The 21,542-nt window shown below is 41.0% G+C and overlaps 1 protein-coding gene across 3 annotated transcripts in view; it reads right to left on the minus strand.

Annotated features, from left to right (window-relative positions):
• The window catches only part of LOC308387328 (glutamate receptor 3-like), a 78,912-nt gene that overhangs the window by 16,098 nt on the left and 41,272 nt on the right, over window positions 1-21,542 (minus strand). For all 3 annotated transcript variants that reach the window (XR_013969925.1, XM_080867282.1, XM_080867281.1), the window contains 9 exons: window positions 14,247-14,300; window positions 13,792-13,953; window positions 13,343-13,510; window positions 12,338-12,442; window positions 11,766-11,792; window positions 10,049-10,156; window positions 7,972-8,178; window positions 4,988-5,361; window positions 3,232-3,430 (listed from right to left, as the gene is read on the minus strand). Coding sequence is in view for 2 of the 3 variants with exons in the window: in XM_080867282.1 (XP_080723408.1) it covers window positions 3,232-3,430; window positions 4,988-5,361; window positions 7,972-8,178; window positions 10,049-10,156; window positions 11,766-11,792; window positions 12,338-12,442; window positions 13,343-13,510; window positions 13,792-13,953; window positions 14,247-14,300 (1,404 nt within the window). In the remaining variant the exon portion in view is untranslated. The remainder of the gene's footprint in view (window positions 1-3,231; window positions 3,431-4,987; window positions 5,362-7,971; window positions 8,179-10,048; window positions 10,157-11,765; window positions 11,793-12,337; window positions 12,443-13,342; window positions 13,511-13,791; window positions 13,954-14,246; window positions 14,301-21,542) is intronic.

The following is a 21,542-nucleotide window of genomic DNA, read 5'->3' on the forward strand; positions in this document are numbered from 1 at the left end:
GCAAATAGGTGTAGTTCCAAAAATGTCTCCAAAAATGTTTTTACTTATCTTTTTAAATATTATACATATTTATACAACTCCATATACAATGGAAGGTTTAAATGGCAGAATGGCAGAAAGAAAGACACAAAATAGATATGAGAAATTTGCATCTATTCTAAATAAAACTACCTCTGCAATGCTTTAAAAAGCTGAGGGGCTTGACAAAAAACCTTTCTGAGGACCAGAACAAATAATTAAAGCGTATGTTTAATTATTAGCATACTGGTTATCATCATATATTATGAGCCCTAGGAGCATGTATTATCTGTATTAAGTGATACATCCTCTTTGATGATCAGGCTGAAATGCATTGATAGCTTCTATTAATCATTAGTGTCTAATCTCCAGATTTCAAAAACCTTTCATCAGAAGCGCTCCTCTGCGTTGGCATTTCCAGTTTGTATGCAGAAAGAGCCCATATTTTTCACTCAAGACAAAGTCACTACATGTCTGTCAATTATCTCCTCAGGAGCACCTTTGATAAATCACATCCTGTCTAATACATCACAGATTAGAGCATCTACAGAGAGGAACTGCTGCTTATGGTGCTGCCTTCAATGCAATGACTCACCAGGAAGCCACTAAAATATTCAATTTAATATCTATTTGTAAAAAATGTCTCATTCAACAGATGTGAATGAGATATTTTTTTTAAGGCTGCTAGATGTGTCAGTCATCTGTAATATACTGCAGAATGATAAGCAAATAAGGCAAATAGACAACGGCTTCTGTTTTCCAGCCATCTATTTACTTCCGCTTATCCAAGTCAGGGTTGTGGAGGCGCTGGAGCCTATCCCAGCTGTCACAGGGCAAGAGGCGTGTCACAAGTGTATCACAGAGCTAACACACTCTCATCCAAATTAGAATCCCCAGCTGACCTAACATGCATGTCTTTGTACTGGAGGAGGAAGCTTGAAATGCGACACTGAAAGACTCCAATCGGCTGGTGGAACTGAACTGAGCGCAGATATGGATAATAGGAACAACTTAAAACCACACTTCTGTCTGTCTATAGCTATAACAACAGCCTTGTACAAGCGGAGTTTGGATATAAGCCAGTAAAATGAAACTGAATTTCTGACAGATAAGTGACTTGCTGTTTTGGGGGCGATCGTGGCTCAAGAGTTGGGAGTTCGCCTTGTAATCGGAAGGTTGCCGGTTCGAGCCCCGGCTCAGACAGTCTCGGTCGTTGTGTCCTTGGGCAAGACACTTCACCCGTTGCCTACTGGTGGTGGTCAGAGGGCCCGGTGGCGCCAGTGTCCGGCAGCCTCGCCTCTGTCAGTGCGCCCCAGGGTGGCTGTGGCTACAATGTAGCTTGCCATCACCAGTGTGTGAATGGGTGGATGACTGGATATGTAAAGCGCTTTGGGGTCCTTAGGGACTAGAAAAGCGCTATATAAATACAGGCCAGTTACCATTTTGTTTTGCATTTTTATCGAAAACCAAATCCTTCTAAATTTCCCAAACAGACGAGTCGAGACTTTATCATTTCCCAGTCGGCCTCAACTTTTTGGGACGAAGATTTCCTTTGCACCATGACACTTTTCTAAACAGGCCCATTTTTCATACTTTCATTTACTGCAGGAGACATCAAGTTACAGACCTCCTTGGCACCGATCATACTGACTGCTCCATTTCTGTGCTTTCAGACCTCGGGTCAGTTTTGCACAGCAGATCGAGCTATTCTGCTTGAACACCTTTGTAAACCTCTTGGGTCAGATATTACACTTGGTTAGATCCCTGCAAAACCCTTCCCTCACTGGAGTTAAACACGATAAACAAAAGCAATGCTCTTTCATCCCGAAGTTAAAATATAATCAGAATCTTTTCTTCTTTTGTCTGCGATTGTTTTCTGCATGCATGCTTTAATTTGATTATGCTTGGACTGACTCTGTCCTAACAAGAAAGCCCTCCAGCCAGCAGCAAATAACCCAACCCGACACAGAGAAACATGCTGTATTTATGCTGTCTGTAAATCTCAGAAGAGATTGTAGGATGTGGTTGCATCCCGATCACTCTCGAGTCTAAAGGGAGAGCTGGGTTTGTATATACCGAAATGTCTCAGACTCACTCCAAGCAATCACACCAAGAGAACGACTGGGACTAAAAATAGACACAGCTCAGAGCTGGACATCGGATGTGAATGACATTTCCATTTCCAAGGAATAGAGCGTCTATTGTGAGATTGCAGTTTTGTGACAGAGGCCAGCAAATTGGAATTATAATGACATTTTCTAGTTTCTCTTTAAAGTTTTTCCAAAGTTTCAAAGACAGACAAAAACGTGTTTGATACTCAGACTGAACAATCACTTCATTTAACTACATCCTCCTGAGGACATCTAAGATCTGGCAGCGATTAAGAAGCTAAGACAGAGCTACATCTACACAATCAGATACATCAGTTTCAAAATGATAATAGCATTAATTAACATGCAGGCTTTTAAATTACCTTACCTGCTTTTCTAAACGATAAACACTAACCAGTTGCCTGATCTGTTTCTTTTTATAAGGCGTTTATTTTTGTACTTCTTCTTTTTGCTTCTGAAGCACTTTTGAGTAAATTAGCGAAGACACAGTGAGGCTAATCAAAGTCTGATTAATGGCACTGCAGATGGCCGCACGAGGAAGCATTACTGTCCCAGTTTCATAGCTGAATTATTCCTTTTGCCAAAAAGCTGGGAAAAATTATTTTGATAACCAAAGTTAATTTTGTGGACAAAATGGATTTGTGAACAGGCTGATAACAGGCGCTGCCTCTGAAGCCTAATGCCATCATTTAGTTCAGTGGCAGTCACAAGCGGACTGGTGCTCCTCTCTGAAAGAAATATGAGCTCAGCATAGTTATTCATTTCAGGGCAGCACTTTTAAATCGATAAACAAAAGAAACGCATGCAACTGTCGCACAGCTGTTTGTGTTTTTACTAATGTTTAATTTCTTTTAGGTTTAATAATGAATTCATTAGATGTAGTTATACAGTTGGTCTGGTTTCAGTAGTTTGAAAGTGCTGCATCAAGAAAAAGTAGTTTAAGGTTGTTTTTTTAGTAATGAGTCTTTGGATTTATTTATTTATTTACCTGGCAGGTAATGGTTCAAAACACACAGCACAGCTATAGAGGCTTATTCACCTAAAAAGAGGTCAGTTTATACAGTGCAGCAGCAGGATAGCAACAGGCATTTGAGACACTCACCCTAAAGAACTCCTTAGTGGAGCCGGAGTCTAAAGTCCCATAGGCGATCTCTGTCTGCTTGGCCAGATCCTCGGCACTCTCAATGGGAGAAACCATCCTCTCCACGGTGAGGAAGGCAGCCAGGTTGGCCGTGTAGGAAGAGATTATGATGAGGGTGAAAAACCACCACACTCCTCCCACGATACGGCCGGACAGAGACCTAAGAGGAGTAAAAAAAGGAAAAGGAAAAAAAGAGCAGAGGTAGAGACAGGAAATCAGCATGCTCACATCAACACGTTGGGGAGGAAGGAACCTCGCAGTTCAACCCCGGGTACGTAATTTCAAATTTGACTATTCTCTCTGGTCCTCTGCTTTAACGATCACACACATACTGACTCGGCTGCTCTCAGATGAACTCTCATTCCTCTGTTTAAATGAGGACGCACTTCAATCGCAGTGAATCCCTGCATTGCAGATGCGCTGCTCTGGATTTCTCTTAATTTATTGTTTTCTTAGTTCGTTTTTATATTTTTGTTCTTGTGTATTCACGGTCACTTCACCAGACCTACAGTGTGTTTCAGAGATGCTGTGTGAGGACTCTACCAGTGTTATCTGAAAATTGCTCATAAATGGAGTTAATCCTGAAAAGAAAATCACAGTAAGATCAATTTCCATAAGAGATTAGTTGGTTAAAATGTGGTTGAACCAGATTTAAAGCTTTAGCCACAAAAATGCCCTAGAGGCAACAGAAGGTGTGATTAAGGATTGGAAATCAGAGAATACATTTCCTCTTGTTAGAGTAGCCTGGGAACTGCTGGTCTGTGTCGGAGCTATAAGGAATAATTTAGCAAAAATTACAGCATCAGCAGTTTTAATTCAAAAACTGCATGTACTTTGAAGCCAACATAAAATCCCTCATTTGCTGCTTAATTGATTTTTTTTTCCCAGTGAGGTGTTAGAGACTGAGAAATCTGCAAATTCCAGGTTTTCAGGAGTGGTGCCTTCTCTGCTTTTTTCTTTAAACATAACATTAAAAAACTCAGAGTTAAAAGTCCAATAAAATAAAAACAAGAACATATTTGACATATCACCCGTTTAATTATTCCATGAAACGTTGGGAAAATCTGTGAGAACCTTTGGTCAAATTAGTTTGCTTTAGCTCTTCAACCAGCTTCTCTACAATCTTCCAAAGTCAAATAAGAGGAAGTGTCAGAACAAGAATCCTTGAAGAAGTCAGAGATGCCAGAACAGTGATGAGTAAACGGATGGATGGATGAGTGAATGAGTAGAGGGTATGACTGGATGGCCATTGTGTTGGAAAAATATATAGTTATGGAACTGATATCATTTCCACACAATATACCCTATATGCACCAAGTTGATGACCGTAAAATGGGACATGCAGCAAAAACACGGTAGCCCTCCAAGAGTCAAGAGGAAATCAAGTCCCTACTTTAAATGAAATGTAATGACCCCTGTGCATTTTACAGCCCTCAGCATGGTGGATATAAGTTATTTTGTGGATGCAAAGCATTGCTGCCAGCATGCAGCTTCAAAACACAAAGATGACGAGTTGTTGATGGTTTCTTGCTCATATAGAAATGGGAGGAAAGTGCAGTGAAGTGGAGCACGAGGTTAGGTGGACAGCCCTAATAGTGAAGCTCAAAATAACCTATATGCACCAATGCATGATGGGAACGCATGTATGGGACTATAAAATGCAACGAGAGATGACAAGGACATCGGAGATGTGGTGGAGTGAACACAACAAACCAACCTTGGTGAGATATCGCATCCTTGCTGCATGAAGGCACCCAGGGAGAACCACAGGCTATTAAAAATCCCAAAGTCGTTTGGAGGGTCAGGGGGGCTCTGAGGGTCTTTGGCCTCATCGTTTTCGTCCAGATGCCACTCATAAGGGCTGAAACGGCTCACCAGGAAGAGCACCACACTCACACCGATATAAGCAAAAACTATACACATCCAAATCTCATAGGCCAGTGGATCCAAGAAGGAGAACACCCCAGGCTTGGACTTCTGGGGCTTCTTAATCATAATGGAGATGCCCAAGCTCATGAAGGGTTTAGAGAAGTCTATCACTTCTTCTCGAACCAACGTTATAGTTAGTGGTGCCACAGCTATGTCAGCTCTCTGTGAAAATGGAAGGAGGCACAGAGGGATTTAGTCTAACAGAAAAGAAATAATAACCAAACAAAGCGTTAAATTCTGTAAAAGAGTAAATATTGATAAACCTCAAACCAACTCAAACTCCCAGCACATTCACAGAGTAAACAGAATGAACATTGTGAAATGGCACAGCTTAGTATATACTGAATAGCAGACCTGTGATAAAGCCCTTCAGAGGGGATCTGCTATTTAAAAATGAGTCACTCAGCATTTGTTAATGTCTTTGAATCAAGCGGAGGGTTGGAAGACAGAGGTGGATGAGCTTATGTAAGCAGTTCATGAAATGTGAATCAGCCTGTTAAATTCACCTCCAACAGATCCTCTGCTTTGCCTTTCAGGCTCATCAGTTAGTATGAGAAACAAATGCTGACAAATGTCTGCAGTGACTGGAACAGAATAGACTGCTGCTTCAATATTGCTTTTCTGGTCTTACTGACCGCGCTGTGTAACGTAATCCACATTAAAGAAAACTGAACACAAAGGATTCATGTCGCTGATAAATTCAGGAGGGGTCTTAGGCAAAAGCAGCTGCCTATTGTTCATTGTGAATTTACGTCCCAGCAGTTAATTGGCAGCAATATAAAATTAGTGTTGATGCACAAATTTAGATGAGGCCTTGTCACGGCTCGTTCAATTAAAATAGATGGCAATCTCTGTCGGTCCAGCTATTAATACTGCTGTAGACATAACGGCAGAAACTACAGGTGTCAGATTGTGAATCAGGCACTGAATCACCGTCTGCATGCATATCTTTTTACATTTGCAGTCAACCGTGTGAGATGTTTTAGCATCGTTCGTTCAGCAGCTGAGGCCTCATAAAAGATGCAAATTGTCTTGTTCAAGCCAGTTCGGCTGTGAGTGATCCACGAGACACATGACAAACTCAGTTGAGTGGATTCTACAGGAGAAGGAGGGATTTCTAAAACTGAGTCACTCTCCAGATAAATATGTTTATTTTTCTTTGTTTTAAATTTATTCTTATGTACCGTATTTTCCACACTATAAGGCGCACTTAAAATCTTTTAATTTTCTCAAAAATCAACAGTGCCCCTTATAATCCAGTGCGACTTATGTATGAATTCTGGTTGTGATTACTGACCTCGAATTGATTTTATGCGGTTCATTGCGCACAAAAATCTGTCATAAATATGTTAGTACGACTTCGGTAAGCTACGACGCTGCACCACTTGATGGATTGTCGGAGCATTACGGCTACCGTAGTCAGAAGCCTCACCTCGCGGAGTAATCTGGGTCCAAAACTCAGTTCACTTCAGGTCCTAAAGTCAAACGAACACTGCGGCATCATTGAGAGTTAAAAACTGTCTAAATTCTTTCATCTTTAATAAAATGATCAGCGTTACTGCTTTACCAGGTGTAACAATTAAGTTTAACATCCAGGCATCCATGAAAACATTAAATTTAACAGAATTACAAGTTAGCATGAAGTTAGCTCGCTAGTTTCCACCTAAACATGATATTGCATGTTCTGACTGAGAGAGTTCTGAAAGAATTAAAACGTACAGCTCTGCTTTCACTTCCAACATAAATGAAGACAGAAAACTAAACAGTAGTGACTTTTGTAGGGTTACTGAAGTTGGGCTAGCTGGTATATAATGATGTGCTACGTCAGTGGTCCCCAACCTTTTTTGCGCCACGGACCGGTTTATGCCCGACAATATTTTCATGGAACGGCCTTTAAGGTGTCGCAGATAAATACAACAAAATAAAACTAGTACCGGTACCGAAAAAAAGAAAATTTATTCATAACACACGTGAAAAGACCCAGGAAAACCGAGTAAACGATAAAAACAATTACAAAATAACGCTGAAAACCGATAAAAACCCTGAAAACTATACATTTCACACCTGAGCCTCAACTCTTGCGGCCCGGTACCAAACGACTCACGGACCGGTACCGGTCCGAGGCCCAGGGGTTGGGGACCGCTGTGCTACGTGATTGCTAGCGATATAGCTGTTAGCATAGCATAAACACAGTAAAGCTGGAGGATGAACGCTAACTTTTTTCCACTTGATAAAAGTCACATGAGGGTTCCCGATGGTTAGGGACAAATGCAATCGCATGGCAGGATGCTGTAAACGGACCAAACTTCAGTCAGGAGAACAACTGAGAAAATCCATCCACAATACGAGGTTAGTCATTAATATACTGCAACAACATGGGAATAGAGCAGCTGCGAGAGAATTAAACATAATGAATCAATGGTACGGAAGTGGAGGAAGCAAGAAGAATGAGTTGACTAAAGTTTGACTTATCTGTTTTGTTTCGCTTAATGCGCCTTATAATCCGGTGCTCCTTATGTATGAAAACAGACCTGTTCATCGACAGTGCGCCTTATAATCCGAAAAATACGGAAGTGTAAAACTGTTTTCTATGACATATGACTGAAGCTTTAAGGGATTAATTGGCTATAGACAAACTTACTTTGGTCAAGAAAAAACTTGGTTAATCTGATAAAACTGGATGTTTTACTATGTGCTTTGTGTGACGAGCTGAGTCACAAACAATGACAAAAGACGGACAGTTTACAGAAACACAGGCAGGCTGACACTTACCCCATAGACTAGTTCACCCACCATCCCGTTCCACGTCTTGGTCTCTGGATCTCTGGCTCCATACTTCCCGTCGGGCACTATTGACAGCTTATACTTTATCCCCACATGTTTTGCAATTTCAGAAGCTAAATCGACACAGTAGCCTTCATATCTGTCATTCCCCTCCATCTGCATATAGTTTTTCTTGTACATCACATATGGAGCTTCCTGTTAATTAGACATAATTTTTTAGTTCATGGTAAAGCAAGATCACATCCACAGTGACCAAACCATATGGGTCACATGAGGCCTTTATTGGTACTGCTGCATGCACACGTGCAGGGCACCAACAGATGAGGGGAACATATGAATAAAGACAAACACAGGTTAAACACATGTACGGGCACGTAAGTGGAGGACTGAAGGGGTGGGGTGGGTGGCAGGGGGGACTAGGCCGACTGCACCGACGGGAGAAGCAAAGCATCTATAACTGAGTGCAAAGTGCAAAGCAGGATGTCGGGCCTCCCTCATGCTAACCTGATCCAGAAAAATCTAAATCTGCAGAAATGGGCAATAGGTGGGGGGTTGCGTGTGCTTTGCATCAGCGAAGGCACAGGGGGCAGGACGAGCTGAATGGAGCACTTTTCCAGTTCATAAAGTAAACGTCAGTGGCAGCAGAGAGATTAAAGACATCAAACACATGGAGATTACCTCATTTTATCGAACAACTTTTTAAAAAAAAAAAAAGGTCTGAATCACACCACAAAAGTAGTTTAAAGCTGGTTCAAATTGCTCTTTTTATTTGTTCCGTTACGACAATAAAATAATCTGCTCATCGCCTCGATTATGCTAATATGCTTTGCCTCTGTGCCTTGATTGTTGTATCATTCCTCCAATATGTAACATCCAAAACATGTTTGCCATTAAAGATGAACCAGTGTCACCTTGGGGGGGATATTAAGCAAAGCTGTACTTACTTTGTCGTATGGCATGCACATGTTTTCAGAGGTTATTCAGCTTAATAGAACAGAATAAATGCAATTTCTTCACGGGAGACTGTTGGCTTTTGCTGATGTTCTTGGAGCATTCAACAGCATGGCTCCTGTTGAACTTTAGACTTCCACATCCCTTTTGCTCCGCAGTCTTCGGTGTTATGGTGAGACAAAAAATGAAAGAACTGCACCCCAACAAAGCGAGGTAGTCCTTTCATTAAACGTTTTCTTTAATGTCATGGGAAGTAATAAAAACATGAAGTTAATGAGATGACTGCGATGCCTCTAAAAACAATAATTGGTTTCTGTTCAAATCAAAATCATGTCTGGCAGAGAGAAAAAATAATGCAATGGCACTACGCTTCTTCATTTCTTCCCTCGCTCTAAACAACACTTTACTTCCAGTCTAGGTAAGATGAGTATGAGTTTCCAGACACTGAAATGGGAATGCGTGACTATTTCATTCTGAATTTGCCTAAGATGCAACCATAATAGGCAAAGTCAGAAAGACAGAGAGGCCATGGTTTTAAATGTAAGATAAGGCGCACCTTATCTTACATTTAAAAATGGCTGATGATCACTAAACTGCAGCTACTGCCTGCAACTGATCTAACTGACCTCACCCCTGCTTACTCCTGGAGCGCTCTCATCCTCATTCAAATTTTTTAACTAAGTAAATTTTAGACAAGGGATAAACAGCCAAAGGTTGCAGCCATTGGCTGTTTACATCCTCCTTGTATGCAGATCATTTCATGTCTCTGGTCCAGCGTCACTGACAATTTACTTAATGAGAGGGAAACATTTTTACTTACGTATGCACTGAATGAGAACACGATGTGTATAGTTATCATTACCAAAGCCGTTATTGTGATGTCACTACTACAACAGCCCACTGTAATATAAAAAAACCAAAATGCTTTGGCACCCACACGGATACAGTTGAAACACTCTGTGTGAATCGACTGTTTCAACATGTAGTGAGTGGATGGAAAGCAACTGAAAATAAAATAATTCTACCCTCCCAGGACAGATTGCAACAAAGGACACCTTGACCTTGAGTGGCAGAAATCTTAAGGTGAAACATTTAAAACCACTTGAGTGTGTACCATAATAGTAGTGACCACAATTGTTCGGTTTTCCACAGAAGAGGACTCGTTGGTGACCTGCTGATCCATTATATATACAAATTTTTCGTACTCATTCCAGTAGCCGATCTGAAAACAACACAGAGGTCCGCAGTTATTTACGAGAAGCAGAAAGACATTTTCACAGTAGACCCTCCGAGTTCACGTGAGCTGGTCAGCTCTATCTGTACGGCTGGAGACGGTGTCGGTTGCTCCTGATATATGATTTAATAAAAAGCTCATAGTGGTTCTCCTCACTTCACCTGGGCTACACTTCAGCAGAGTAGGAGTAATCTATTCCTGGCTCAGCAAATGTTCTCTTATATAACAAGAAAGCAGCACCCATAGAGCACTGGAGGACTGATAAAATTAATACCAGCAAGAAAAACCTAATAATCTAAAAATGCCTTATCTAGCCAATGCAGTCGATTTTTTTTCTCTTTCTATTAATACTACATAAAAGACACACATTATGATCTAACACAAACAAAGCCTGGCTTGTTGCTGCTCAACCTGAGATGATTCCAGTAGCTGTATTATGTTTATTTCTGCTAGACTCTGATTTATTCAGCCAAGAAGAACTCTCCCATTTCTGGAAGCTATAATGCGCAGTACTCACTCTCTTGTCACTGTAGATTGTCTCACACTGTGATTGGATGGGGGGGTCTGTGATGTATGTTGTCTTGTGAACTGAGCTGTGTGGACATTATGGGGCCACTCCTTTTCGGTGCCAGCTTTGTGGGGGTTTCAGTGTCACAGAGCTACCGCAGCTCTTACGGGTGTCACGTGTAAGGGTGTGTGTGTGTTCAGACATTATTGTTTTTGGTTCAGTAGTGTATTACTTACTAATGTGGAGTTGTATCACAGTGTAACGAAATTGTTACGATTCAGAAAGGTAGTCAGAAATCAAAAAAATCTTGCCGTTAATAGTAAAAAAAAAAAAAAAAAACGCGTAAAACACAATCTTTTCACCTTCAGGCTCAGGGTAGATGTGTGGGCGTGATTTACTCCAGTGCCTGTACCTTACAAACTAATGGGGACATAGACAGTGTCCAGCCAGAAGTAGAGAAGAACAGGTCCCAATCTTTTAGCATCTAAACTAACAAACATTGACAAGCGCTACAGCTGACAACTTAACTAGCTAACTGGCTTTTCCAAGTGAGTGCACTCCCTCACAGCAGTTCCTTTAGCAAGGCACAAGAGAAGACATGTGTCCATGCATGTAGGGTAAATGGACACGTTGTAGCTAAATGCTAATGTGTGCTGCAGCTCTTACCTCTTAGCTGTTTCTGTCCATGTCAAAAACTTTGGATCTTCTTCCTTATGCACAATTTTTTGTTTCAAAACAGTACAAAGTACAAATCTTTTTACACTGAGCCTGTAGGTGTTATGCTACTAATGTGTATTTCACTGTCATAGTTCTAATCACATACAAGTAAATGTTGCTGCTTAACCCACTAACATCATGTTAGGGGTTTCCTGTAAAAACACTCCATATGACTTATTTGAAAGGGTGGTGTGGTGGTTAGCGTTTTAGCAGTTAGCAATCTGTGTGGAGTTTGCATGTTTTCCCTGTGTCTGCACTGGTTCTGTCCAGGTACTCTGGCTCCCTCCCACAGTCCAAAGACATCCGTGGGGTTGATTGGTGACTCTAAATTAATTGTAGGTGTGAATGTGAGCATGAATGCTTGTCTCTCACCCTAGGACAGCAGGGACCGGCTCCAGCCTGAATTGGATAACCAGAAGTAAATCGATGGATAGATGATTATTTGAGAGAATTTCTTAAATTAAAATAACAAGACCTGAACACTAGTTTAAAAACTTGCATTTAAATATCCATGAATATATGTCTAAACAGTATGTTTGTGAGTATACTCAATTATTATTAAATTCTCTGTAAGTGTGAGGTGATCACAATTATTCATCCATTCTCCAAAACTTCAAGCTTCCATCTGCATGGCTTGGCTGCTTCTTGGTGGATATATTCCAGATCAAACTCTCAGAGGGAGCGGGAGCTTACATGATTTGAGTTGGATCAGAAAGCCCGGGCTACTGGCAGCTTCTGTCCAAATCAGTATCAGCCCTAACTTATGTAGTGCCAATATGCCCAGAGAAGAAAATCCCTCAAAAAAGGTATGCTTCAAATTTACTTATGCTTGTGTAGTTGTATGCAAAGCACATAGCATGGGTCTGTATCATAAACTCAACCTGCAAAAAGTATTTAATTATAAATTTTTAAATTATGACATCCAAACCTTAGTGCCCACTTACCTTCCTGGGGCCGCTTGGTTTCATCTCGTACACGTCGATTGTGTAATTAGATCGTCGACCAAATGTGTCAAACTGGATGTTTCCTGTCATACCTTGTACTTGGACCTGCCAGGCACCAAGAAAAGCATCATACCACCTGTTCCTAACATACAGCATGTATAAACCACATGGTAACGTGTGTCATACGGCTGTGATATAAGGCTCTGCTTCACCTTTTGGTCTCATTTTTAATCAGTTAAATCACTTTAAATAAGGATCCAGTCTATTAGGTCAGACTAACTTGGAGCACCAGAAGCAGGTTTCTTATAATTGTTTGCTCACGTTGCAGTATGTAAGGAATGGGTGTATTCACAGAATAACATGGTTCTATTAAATATAGTGTAAAAGGCAAAAATCTTTAGCCAGCCCTCATTTCTTGGGTATTTTATCTTTTTTTTAAACCAACCTGAAACTTGACGTATGTTGTCATGGTGTGCAGTGTGTACTTAAACAAATTTGAGAAAAGTGGAGGCGAAAAGAACAAGTGGCAGACATCTATGGCTCATTAACTAAATCTAAAAAATCATATTCTAAGACATAAGCAAAAAAGATGTAACATAAGACCTGTGTGTTCATCTACTGTTCACTAAAAGCCTCAGTGGAAAGCTTGTTAGAACTGTATAAACTTATACAAAATATAAATAAATGAGGGGTGGCTCAATACATTTTCACAGTTCTATAATATTTTAATGGCTAAGTGCTGCAGCATTTGTTTATTAAATTGTGAAAAAAAATTATAATGTATTTCTAGCAAGTAATGGCATAAAAAACTATATTTGTAGCCTGTAGTTTATAGAGGCAAAACATTTAGGGATCTTTCACAGAAAAAGAAAACATGGGAGGAAAAAAAATACCTAAAGAATAAAAACTTTGGAAACATTACTAAGTAGAAAGTGAGAATAAGCAAACATATAACTATAAAGTAAATAAAATAAGCAGTGAGACAGTGCAGGCTCTCAGTCCTACCATTTTGAGGGCTCTCTCTATGTCGATGCCTTGGCTCCAGGGCACTGCAGGGTTGGCGAGGCAGTCGCCCGCACTCCCCCTACGTGACACGTCCACTCGTTGCCGCCGAAGATACCGGAAGGCCTCCGCGATCACGAGGATGGCATCGTGGGTGAGTGCTGATGTGTACTGAGTCAAAGGCCAGAAGAAATCCCAATGATGCACCAGTGACATCACACAGACCCAACATAACACTGAGCTGCCGTCAGAGCAAGGTTACCACAGAGCGCTGCTCGTGTAAAACAAGCGAGACGAACTGAACTGAATCCCTGAAATGATTCGCACTGACATATTTTCTCTGATTGAAGCCAAGTTACTACCCTGAAACTCAGAAGATGAATAGCGACGGCAGCCTTTGAAGATGTTAAATAAAAATGCAACTGCAGCATCGGCAGCTTCGCCTCACTGACCTTCAGTGGAGTGTTTTTGGCTTCTGGGAATTCTCTTTCATCCAGGCGCTCCCAGCGCTGGAGGAACTGCTGGACGATGGGGCTGTCTGGGCTGATGATCTGGAAGCCTGTGATGTTGGCTCCACCAGAAAAGACCCTGTCCAGACTCATGTTGGAAAAACCCTGAGAGCAAAGAGCACAACTTGGTGGTAGTGGAGAAAAGGATCATTAGGAGAACGGAAAAAAAGATGAGAGATTTAAATCTGCTTTAGCTTATCCACGCTGAGTAACTTCATCGATTTAATTGCACCATTCAGTTTTAAGTCTAACACAACTATATATTGAGAGAACCAAGTTTGACTGTGCTCCTGAGATGTATCCACTGAGAACATTGCACTTCTTTGCACAATGTTGCATCACACACAAGCACTTCTGCTACGAGTTGTGTTGTGCTGTTTCAAGTTGCGAGCTCTCACCAGGTTGGCGAGGATATAGTGGTATCCTCTGCTGTTTTTTCCCGAGGTCACCACCTACAAATTTGCAGAAGAAGACACGGAGTGAGTCAGATTCCCTTCCAACAACACTGAGAACATTAAGAAACACGAAGACTCAGATATGACAAAGACCTCCAATTGCAGAGGAGCTGACAGAAAGAGAAAGAGAGAAGAAAGTGACATTCGGGAGTGCAAGAGGGAGCATGCGAGCGCGTACATTTGTGTGCGTTTGCATGAAACGCACACATAGTGGGGAGAAACTGTGATGACAGCACTTGTTCCTTTCCATTAACTTCAACATGTAAAATAAGGTCAAGGCTTCGGCAAACCTCCGTCTCTCTTTTCTTGCAGCTGCCTCTGCTCTGCAGTCTGCCGCTTCCTGCTCCGCCTGTCTCAGTTGTGCACTAGACTTAATTAAACCCAAAATGTTGTACAGCACCTGTCGGAGCCAGCCGACACAGAGAGAGCTGCATCCGCCGATCTCTTTAAACTTCTTCGCAGGCTCAATCTCGCTCCCTCTCGCAGGCGCTCACTCCCTCCATATATTCTGATTCGCCATCGAGTGTGAGGCTTCAAAAAGATACTGCGGGGGTGGAGAGTTGCTTTTTTTCCCTGTCTTTTCACTTTCTACACTCCTCCACAGTTTCGATAAGTATACTCAGCCACTGAAATCATCTAAATGTTAAATGTCCAGAGTGATAGTGATATCACACTGAAGAGATTTCACAAAGGACTCGGATAAAGATGAGGAATATTACAACTTCACCGAAAAAAGGAGAGCATCTCATTGGTGGATTTCTACTCATAGTACTACTCATAGACAAATTATGTAGCGTTTTACTCAGAGGCTCCTATTTTGTTTGTTTTTTTATTTTTTTATCTTTATTTAACCAAAAGTGAGATTCTTTTGAAAGCAACAGGACTAGGACTAGATAGCATTATTAAGCATGCTTTTATTTTATGGCAGGGAACACCAAAACTCCCAGAGAGAAGCAGCACAAGTATGGACCACATAGCTGTGTTTTCATCAACACCTGTGTACTATAAAAACCTGTTTAATGTCTCATAATATTCCCCATGATGCTGCAAGACTGGCCCTCTAACAAGCTTATGGCATTTCAACATTAAATCAAAATTTTGTTTTCCAGAAAAGCAAAACAATTTCAACTCCTGATCCAGTTCCCTCAAAAGGAAAAACATTCCTTGAAGCTTTGCAGCTCGCTGTCTTTCAAATGGTCTCGAATAGCTTTTCATTTCCCCGCACGTGAGAGAGAGCCAGAGTGACCCGAGTGTGGCGAGCACTTAATGAAGCTGCAGCGCCTGGAGTGACTGGCTACGACTCTCGTTTGTCACACACAAGGCAGGCGGCGCAGGACCTCACACTTCTGTGCAAGCTTTTAGTCTGGACAGCGGGCCAAAACGGCGAGAAACAGATGCGTTTAGAAATGTACCTGGCTTAGTGTGAACATGGCTGTGCCCAAAGCACTGCATAGCTGCTAGAACAGAATCAGGTGTAAACGTTCACTGCTTACTGCAGCGCGGCGTGTAGGCAATAACTGGAGGTGTGAATGATATACTGAATTCAAAGCACTCTGAAGTCGGTTCATAGTGCATGCTTCATACTGTACTAAGTAGCACCTTCACTGCTGACTGCTACAGTCTTTTACAGCCATGATTCAAATATTAAGGCTGTGTTGGAAAGCAAATGCTTTTTTTATATGTTGCATCGTAGTTAATAAAAGCTTTTTTTGATATACTTTCATGCACATTTGGTTTATAGATTCATCACCTAGCTTTCATACCTGATGAAGTTTTGATTTGCAAGAGGAGAAAAAGAAAATGTGTTTACCACCTGCCTCAGCAGTCATTGCTGTAGGATGGCAGCGAACCAAGGGAAGGACAGCTATACTAAAGTTCTGACTGAACAGTTTCTGAAAACAGAGTGACTCTAGAAGATAACTCAAATATTATGGTTCATGATCAGAGTGATTATGCCCTTTACTATTATTACTCTTTGATGTAGTTGCATTAATATTCATTATAGAAATTATCATGAGGACAAACATAACAATTCTCTGCAGGTTTTTACATGTGCTGTCAAGCCCTCCAATATAGTTTACAAGGATATTTTCATTACTGTCTATTTTCATTTTCATGTATCATGCGCACTACAGACGTTCTTGTAATTTGATTCGATTTGCCACGGGATCTGCTCCCCCCTCTGTCGGCAGAGATGTTCTGGAAAAGAAAAGGAAAGAAAGAAAGGGGAAAAAAGCAGCTGGGCATAACAAATAATTTTAGGATCACGATGCTCCAGTTTCACGATCCCCTGGGATAATCGCTTTTTGTGTATATGTGAAACCACCGGGAGCCTGGATGAGGTCAGGCACTACCATCGCTGAGAACAGCAACACTTTTAGTGTCACAGGACTTATACTTTCCTCTGTGTCACAATTCATTTCTTACACAACAGCCTCCTCAAACAGCAAAGGGAAAACAAGACCTGAAGCCTAAAAGCAAGAAGAAAACCTGCAGCACTGATTGTTCTGACTGTCTTCTGAATTTTTAATGCTCTTTGAATGGGAAGGACAGTCTATGTGTCATGCCCTCCCAACTGTTTTCTACAGTAAATGTTCCTGTCTGGGAGAGAACAGCCTCGTGCATCTGCCACGATGCTATCCATGAAAGCTGATTCATAATATATCAGATTAATTTTGCAAATGGGAAACCCGTGCGCACAAAATATGTCATGTTCTGACTGTGGAAACAAAAACTGCCACTTATATGTTGTTAACATAAAGGCGCTGGTGTGGCAAGGAAATGTTTTTAAGAGTGGGTCCCCATTTACTTGGACAAGTGAGCAAAATAAGACGATACAGAGGGTCTGAAAAGTGACGCCAATGCTACAGAGCTGCTTTTGCAGTTACAAAGAAGTTCAGTTGTACACAAATGGAAAAAAAATGCCCTCCAGGACCCTTAATCCATGACCTCAGTAACACTTACTTAGAGAGTTTATGGACTCAATCACTACTTCAGATCTTAATAAATACAATATGTATTACATAAAATAAACTTAATTCTGGTTTTTATACCAGCGCTGGTATTGGTATTGTTACACAGGTACATTTACACTCCAGCTCTCCAAAAACCCAGCTGATGATGATTCATCTCATAAGTCATGGCACACTTCTCTGTGCTATATAAGCTGCCTTCATAGGTTAAAAGCATCAGCATCGTTTTTGGTATCTGCAGCACTGCCCTTGTTTTTACTTAGTAACGTATTGTCAAAATTTGCAGTATTGCACAGCACTACTGGCTGCTGACGGTAGATTCAGATCTATCAGACAGATGGAAGACAGAATTATATTGAACTACTAGTTAACTGGCATCAATTTTGTAAGGCTCTTCTTTAAGTTGAGCTCTCATTCCACAACTGATGTCCAATCTTAGCAGTTAGACGCTGGCATATCAGCAGGATATCTCTAAGTGCAAATATGAACCGATTTTTAAAGTGCGTTGTTAAAAATAAAACACAATGCATCATCTTCCAACCCACGCCGGTGCATTACAATCAAATGAATCATAGCAAACAGACAGATAAACTCAGCACGCAGTCTCATGTTGCATCCACACATTAGTATTCACCTCCTGGTTGAGGGTATAATCAGAAATGTGGGTTCGTCTCACTGCACTGTGGAGGAGACAAACTGTGACTCCAGAATACAGATAGAGACTGAGTGGTTGTTTCAGGTCTCAATTATATTTGTTTGTCTGCCCTCAGGGCTCCTCGGGTTCGCATGTGTGGATGAGCAGGTCTGTGCTTTGCTTTCTGCGGCTTGCCTGAGCTGGGCCGAGCTGCAGGGCCATCAGCCTAAAAATTCCTTGGAGAATTCCCTTTAATTAAGCAGGCTGGAGCCATCCAGTCCTGCACTGAGCTGACTGCCCAACAGCCTTCAAGCCTCTTTTCCCACTGATGGAGACTTCTTCTTCTTTTTTTTTTTACAGTGATTTGTCATCTACCTTCTTCAGAACCACAAGTTCTGTCCTCTTACACTAGACGACTAATTACTGCTATGCTACTCAAAAGAGGGCAAAATGTGAGGAGGGATTTAACTGTCACAGAAGCGTGCATGGACTTACCTGTTTACAGTCTGTTTAAGCTGCTGATTCTTTCATTTGTAGTAGCCAACAGCTACACATTTCTAAACTTCACACAGCCGTCTTATTGAGTGCCAGTTTGAACAAAACAAAAGATGTCTATGAAGTTCTAATGCTCTCACTATCCTCTCTGCAGCTGAGCACCTGCCAACTCTACCATTTCCATGTGTCTGATGTTGTTTTTCGTTTGCTTAGCTTTTAACTTACACTTCTCTGGGGTCTCTTTTTGGAGGCACGGGCTACAAAGAGGCCTTCTACAAAAACTTGCTCTGTTACACTCTCTGTTTTCCTTTTTCAGAAGCCATGTTTCCTTTTTGCAGTCAAACTTTGGAAAAAGAAAATGAAGGCACAGATAGCTCGCTTGTTGTGGTTATTTGAAGGGCATTACAGTTCAAGTTGGGACATCACACACTTTTCATGCCGCTCTTTCATATTTGTATTTGTCGCTCAAGTTGAAGGTTCATAAAGTAGACCTCAATGATAAAGTAAGAAAGGCCAGTAAAAGAAAGAGGAGAAAGGATAATACACTAAAGGTGCTTTGTCCTTGTGTGTAATATAGACACACACACACACACACACACACACACACACACACACACACACACACACACACACACACACACACACACACACACACACACACACACACCTATGTCTTAGCTTGTCTCTGTGTTAGACAAGCTCTCCTGTAATGTCTTTAAATAGCTCGTCTTTGGATTTTGGCTACATTTTGTTCTCTTCTCTGTTTAGATGACCTCACTCTGCTTCAATAATGTTAAAGTCCAGGATCTCCATTGTGTGTTTTCTATCCAGGTATGCTTTCACTGCGCAGACAGTGTGTTTATGATCACTGTCATTCTGAAAAATCAAGCTGTTGCCAAGATGTCCAACCCCACTGGCTGAAATGAGCCTGCACTGTGTATCACAAATGGTTGCAGATACTCACTGTTGTACCTCTCTTCCGACCTCCTGAGGACTAACTGACAACAATCTGAACCAGAAATATAGAACTTCATCTCTCCATCAGACCTGTTGCTTCTGATTTTAAGTTCTTGTGTAATTTGGCACAACTCGGCTTTTCTCCTTGTTTCCCTTCCTTGAAAGCCTGTCTTCCACTGAGACCATTTCTGCAGAGGCTTTTGTGAAAAGTAGATCGATCAACTGAAAGCTGCATATCATTCTGCATATCATTCTGAAAGATGTTTTTCGTTTTGGGAATTGCCTCTCTGATGCAAAAATGCAATTTTATGTCTGTTAGACTGTTTTATCTTTGGCTCTTTTGCAGTGTCACCTAAAGAAACAGGGACAAATTATATGTTTTTGCAACAGGCTGTTAGTTACAAAGTGCCTAAAGAAACTACAATTTAAAATGGGTTCTTTGGTGTCTGCTATCTGTAGACACAACACCAGTTCATCCCTTGAATTAGGTGCTATTTATACTTGAATGAATTCAGCGGTCAGTGGTAAGGGACAAAGAAAATCCTCTGAAAGTGGTCATGTACAAGACTGGACTGAAAATGGCTAAAAAAAGCAGCCAATACCCAAAGAAAAACTTTTCAAGATCTTCAGCAAGCCTGGAGAACTATTTCTTAAGAGCACTTTAAAAAAATTATAAGAAAGTCTGGCTCCTTGTAAACAAAATATAGAGAAGCAATGTTTGGTTTGAGACTTTTGCACAGCCCTATTTATATACATATAGATATAAAAAGATATAAAATCTCTGAGACAAGCTGTCTTACCAAGCACTGATGCACAGGCTGTGAGCCGCAACCAGCAACCTGCTGACTGTTGCCTCACACTTACAGACTGAGTGGGGGACGAGTGTTTGCTGTTTCTCGGTTGGGATGTCAGGAACTCGTGTCTGCTGCATCAGCGTTTTCTGTCAAATAACTTTTAAATACTTATTGGCGCAGGACAGCTTTCTTTTAAATTTCAGTGTATTTTTGTCAGCGACTGAAATACAATTTATTATATTCCTAAAACTGCTCTTTATGTTTTGTATTTCAGTTGCCATATTTTCAGGTTTATTTCTTTTTATTTCTTGTGCTTGCATTTTTATCCCGACTGTGTATTTTACTGTGTATAATATTAGTTTGTTGTAATGCACTGTAATTATTTCCTGAGTTAGCATAGCCCGAGGTCATCTTATCACTCTTAAAGCTGCTTTTTATTATAAATCCAATAACAGCAGTCTAGACATTTTGCCATAATGTTCCCTCCATATGTGTCTCGCTCACTTTTCACAGACTCCTTTAAATTAAACATACGCATTGTACGTTCATTGTAAATAATAGTGCACTGACTGTATCTCACAATCAGGCAATCTGTGCATCTTTTCAGTGTCTTTACCTTCCAATTAAAAAGGGCTTTGAGGCAACTGCTGTTGTTTTTTGGTGCTATAGAATTGAATTGAACTGAACTGAGTCTTTAAAGGATAAAGCAGACATACAAAACACATTTCCTATATCTGAAGTATTAGTAAAACCAGTGCTTTGCAGTACTTTCATTTCTTCGTTCTTACGGGTGTACTTGCTAACCATCCTGGCATAATACTGCTCCCAACTGACTCCACAGCCTGGCCAAAATCAGCACTGGTTGACTTGAAAATATTCCCTCTAATTACATTTTTTCCCCCCAAGAACCTTGTATTCAAAAGTGTGTGGAGCGTGGAAGTGTGGAAAGAGGCCCCCTGTGATCAAGGTGTGGTAAAATTGTCCTACCATTAGGTTATAGATACACCTACAGTTACATTTTTAGAGATGTACAGGGGCCCTCACATATACTAATGTGCCACAAACAGGACTTTAATATCACCAACCATTCCCATTTTATTACGGTGTATCCATATAAATGGTCCACCCTGTACATTGTTTGACATAGGCTTGTCAGTATCAGTCACACTGTTATGATTTTTGCCTATGCTATCTGACATGTCCTGCCCCACCATTAGCTGGTCAGGATTTTAGCTATAAATATCAATACCTTTAACAGCAATTCCCAACAAAGCAACAGCCAAAACTGCAATTTCCCTGATTATATAATAATGACCCTATATATAGCATAATCTCATTTAACCTCCTAGGACCTGGCGCCCACATATGTGGACATCACATTTTGGGA

The sequence above is a fragment of the Rhamphochromis sp. 'chilingali' genome, assembly GCF_963969265.1.
Source record: "Rhamphochromis sp. 'chilingali' genome assembly, chromosome: 19".
In the NCBI taxonomy this organism is placed as follows: domain Eukaryota; kingdom Metazoa; phylum Chordata; class Actinopteri; order Cichliformes; family Cichlidae; genus Rhamphochromis; species Rhamphochromis sp. 'chilingali'.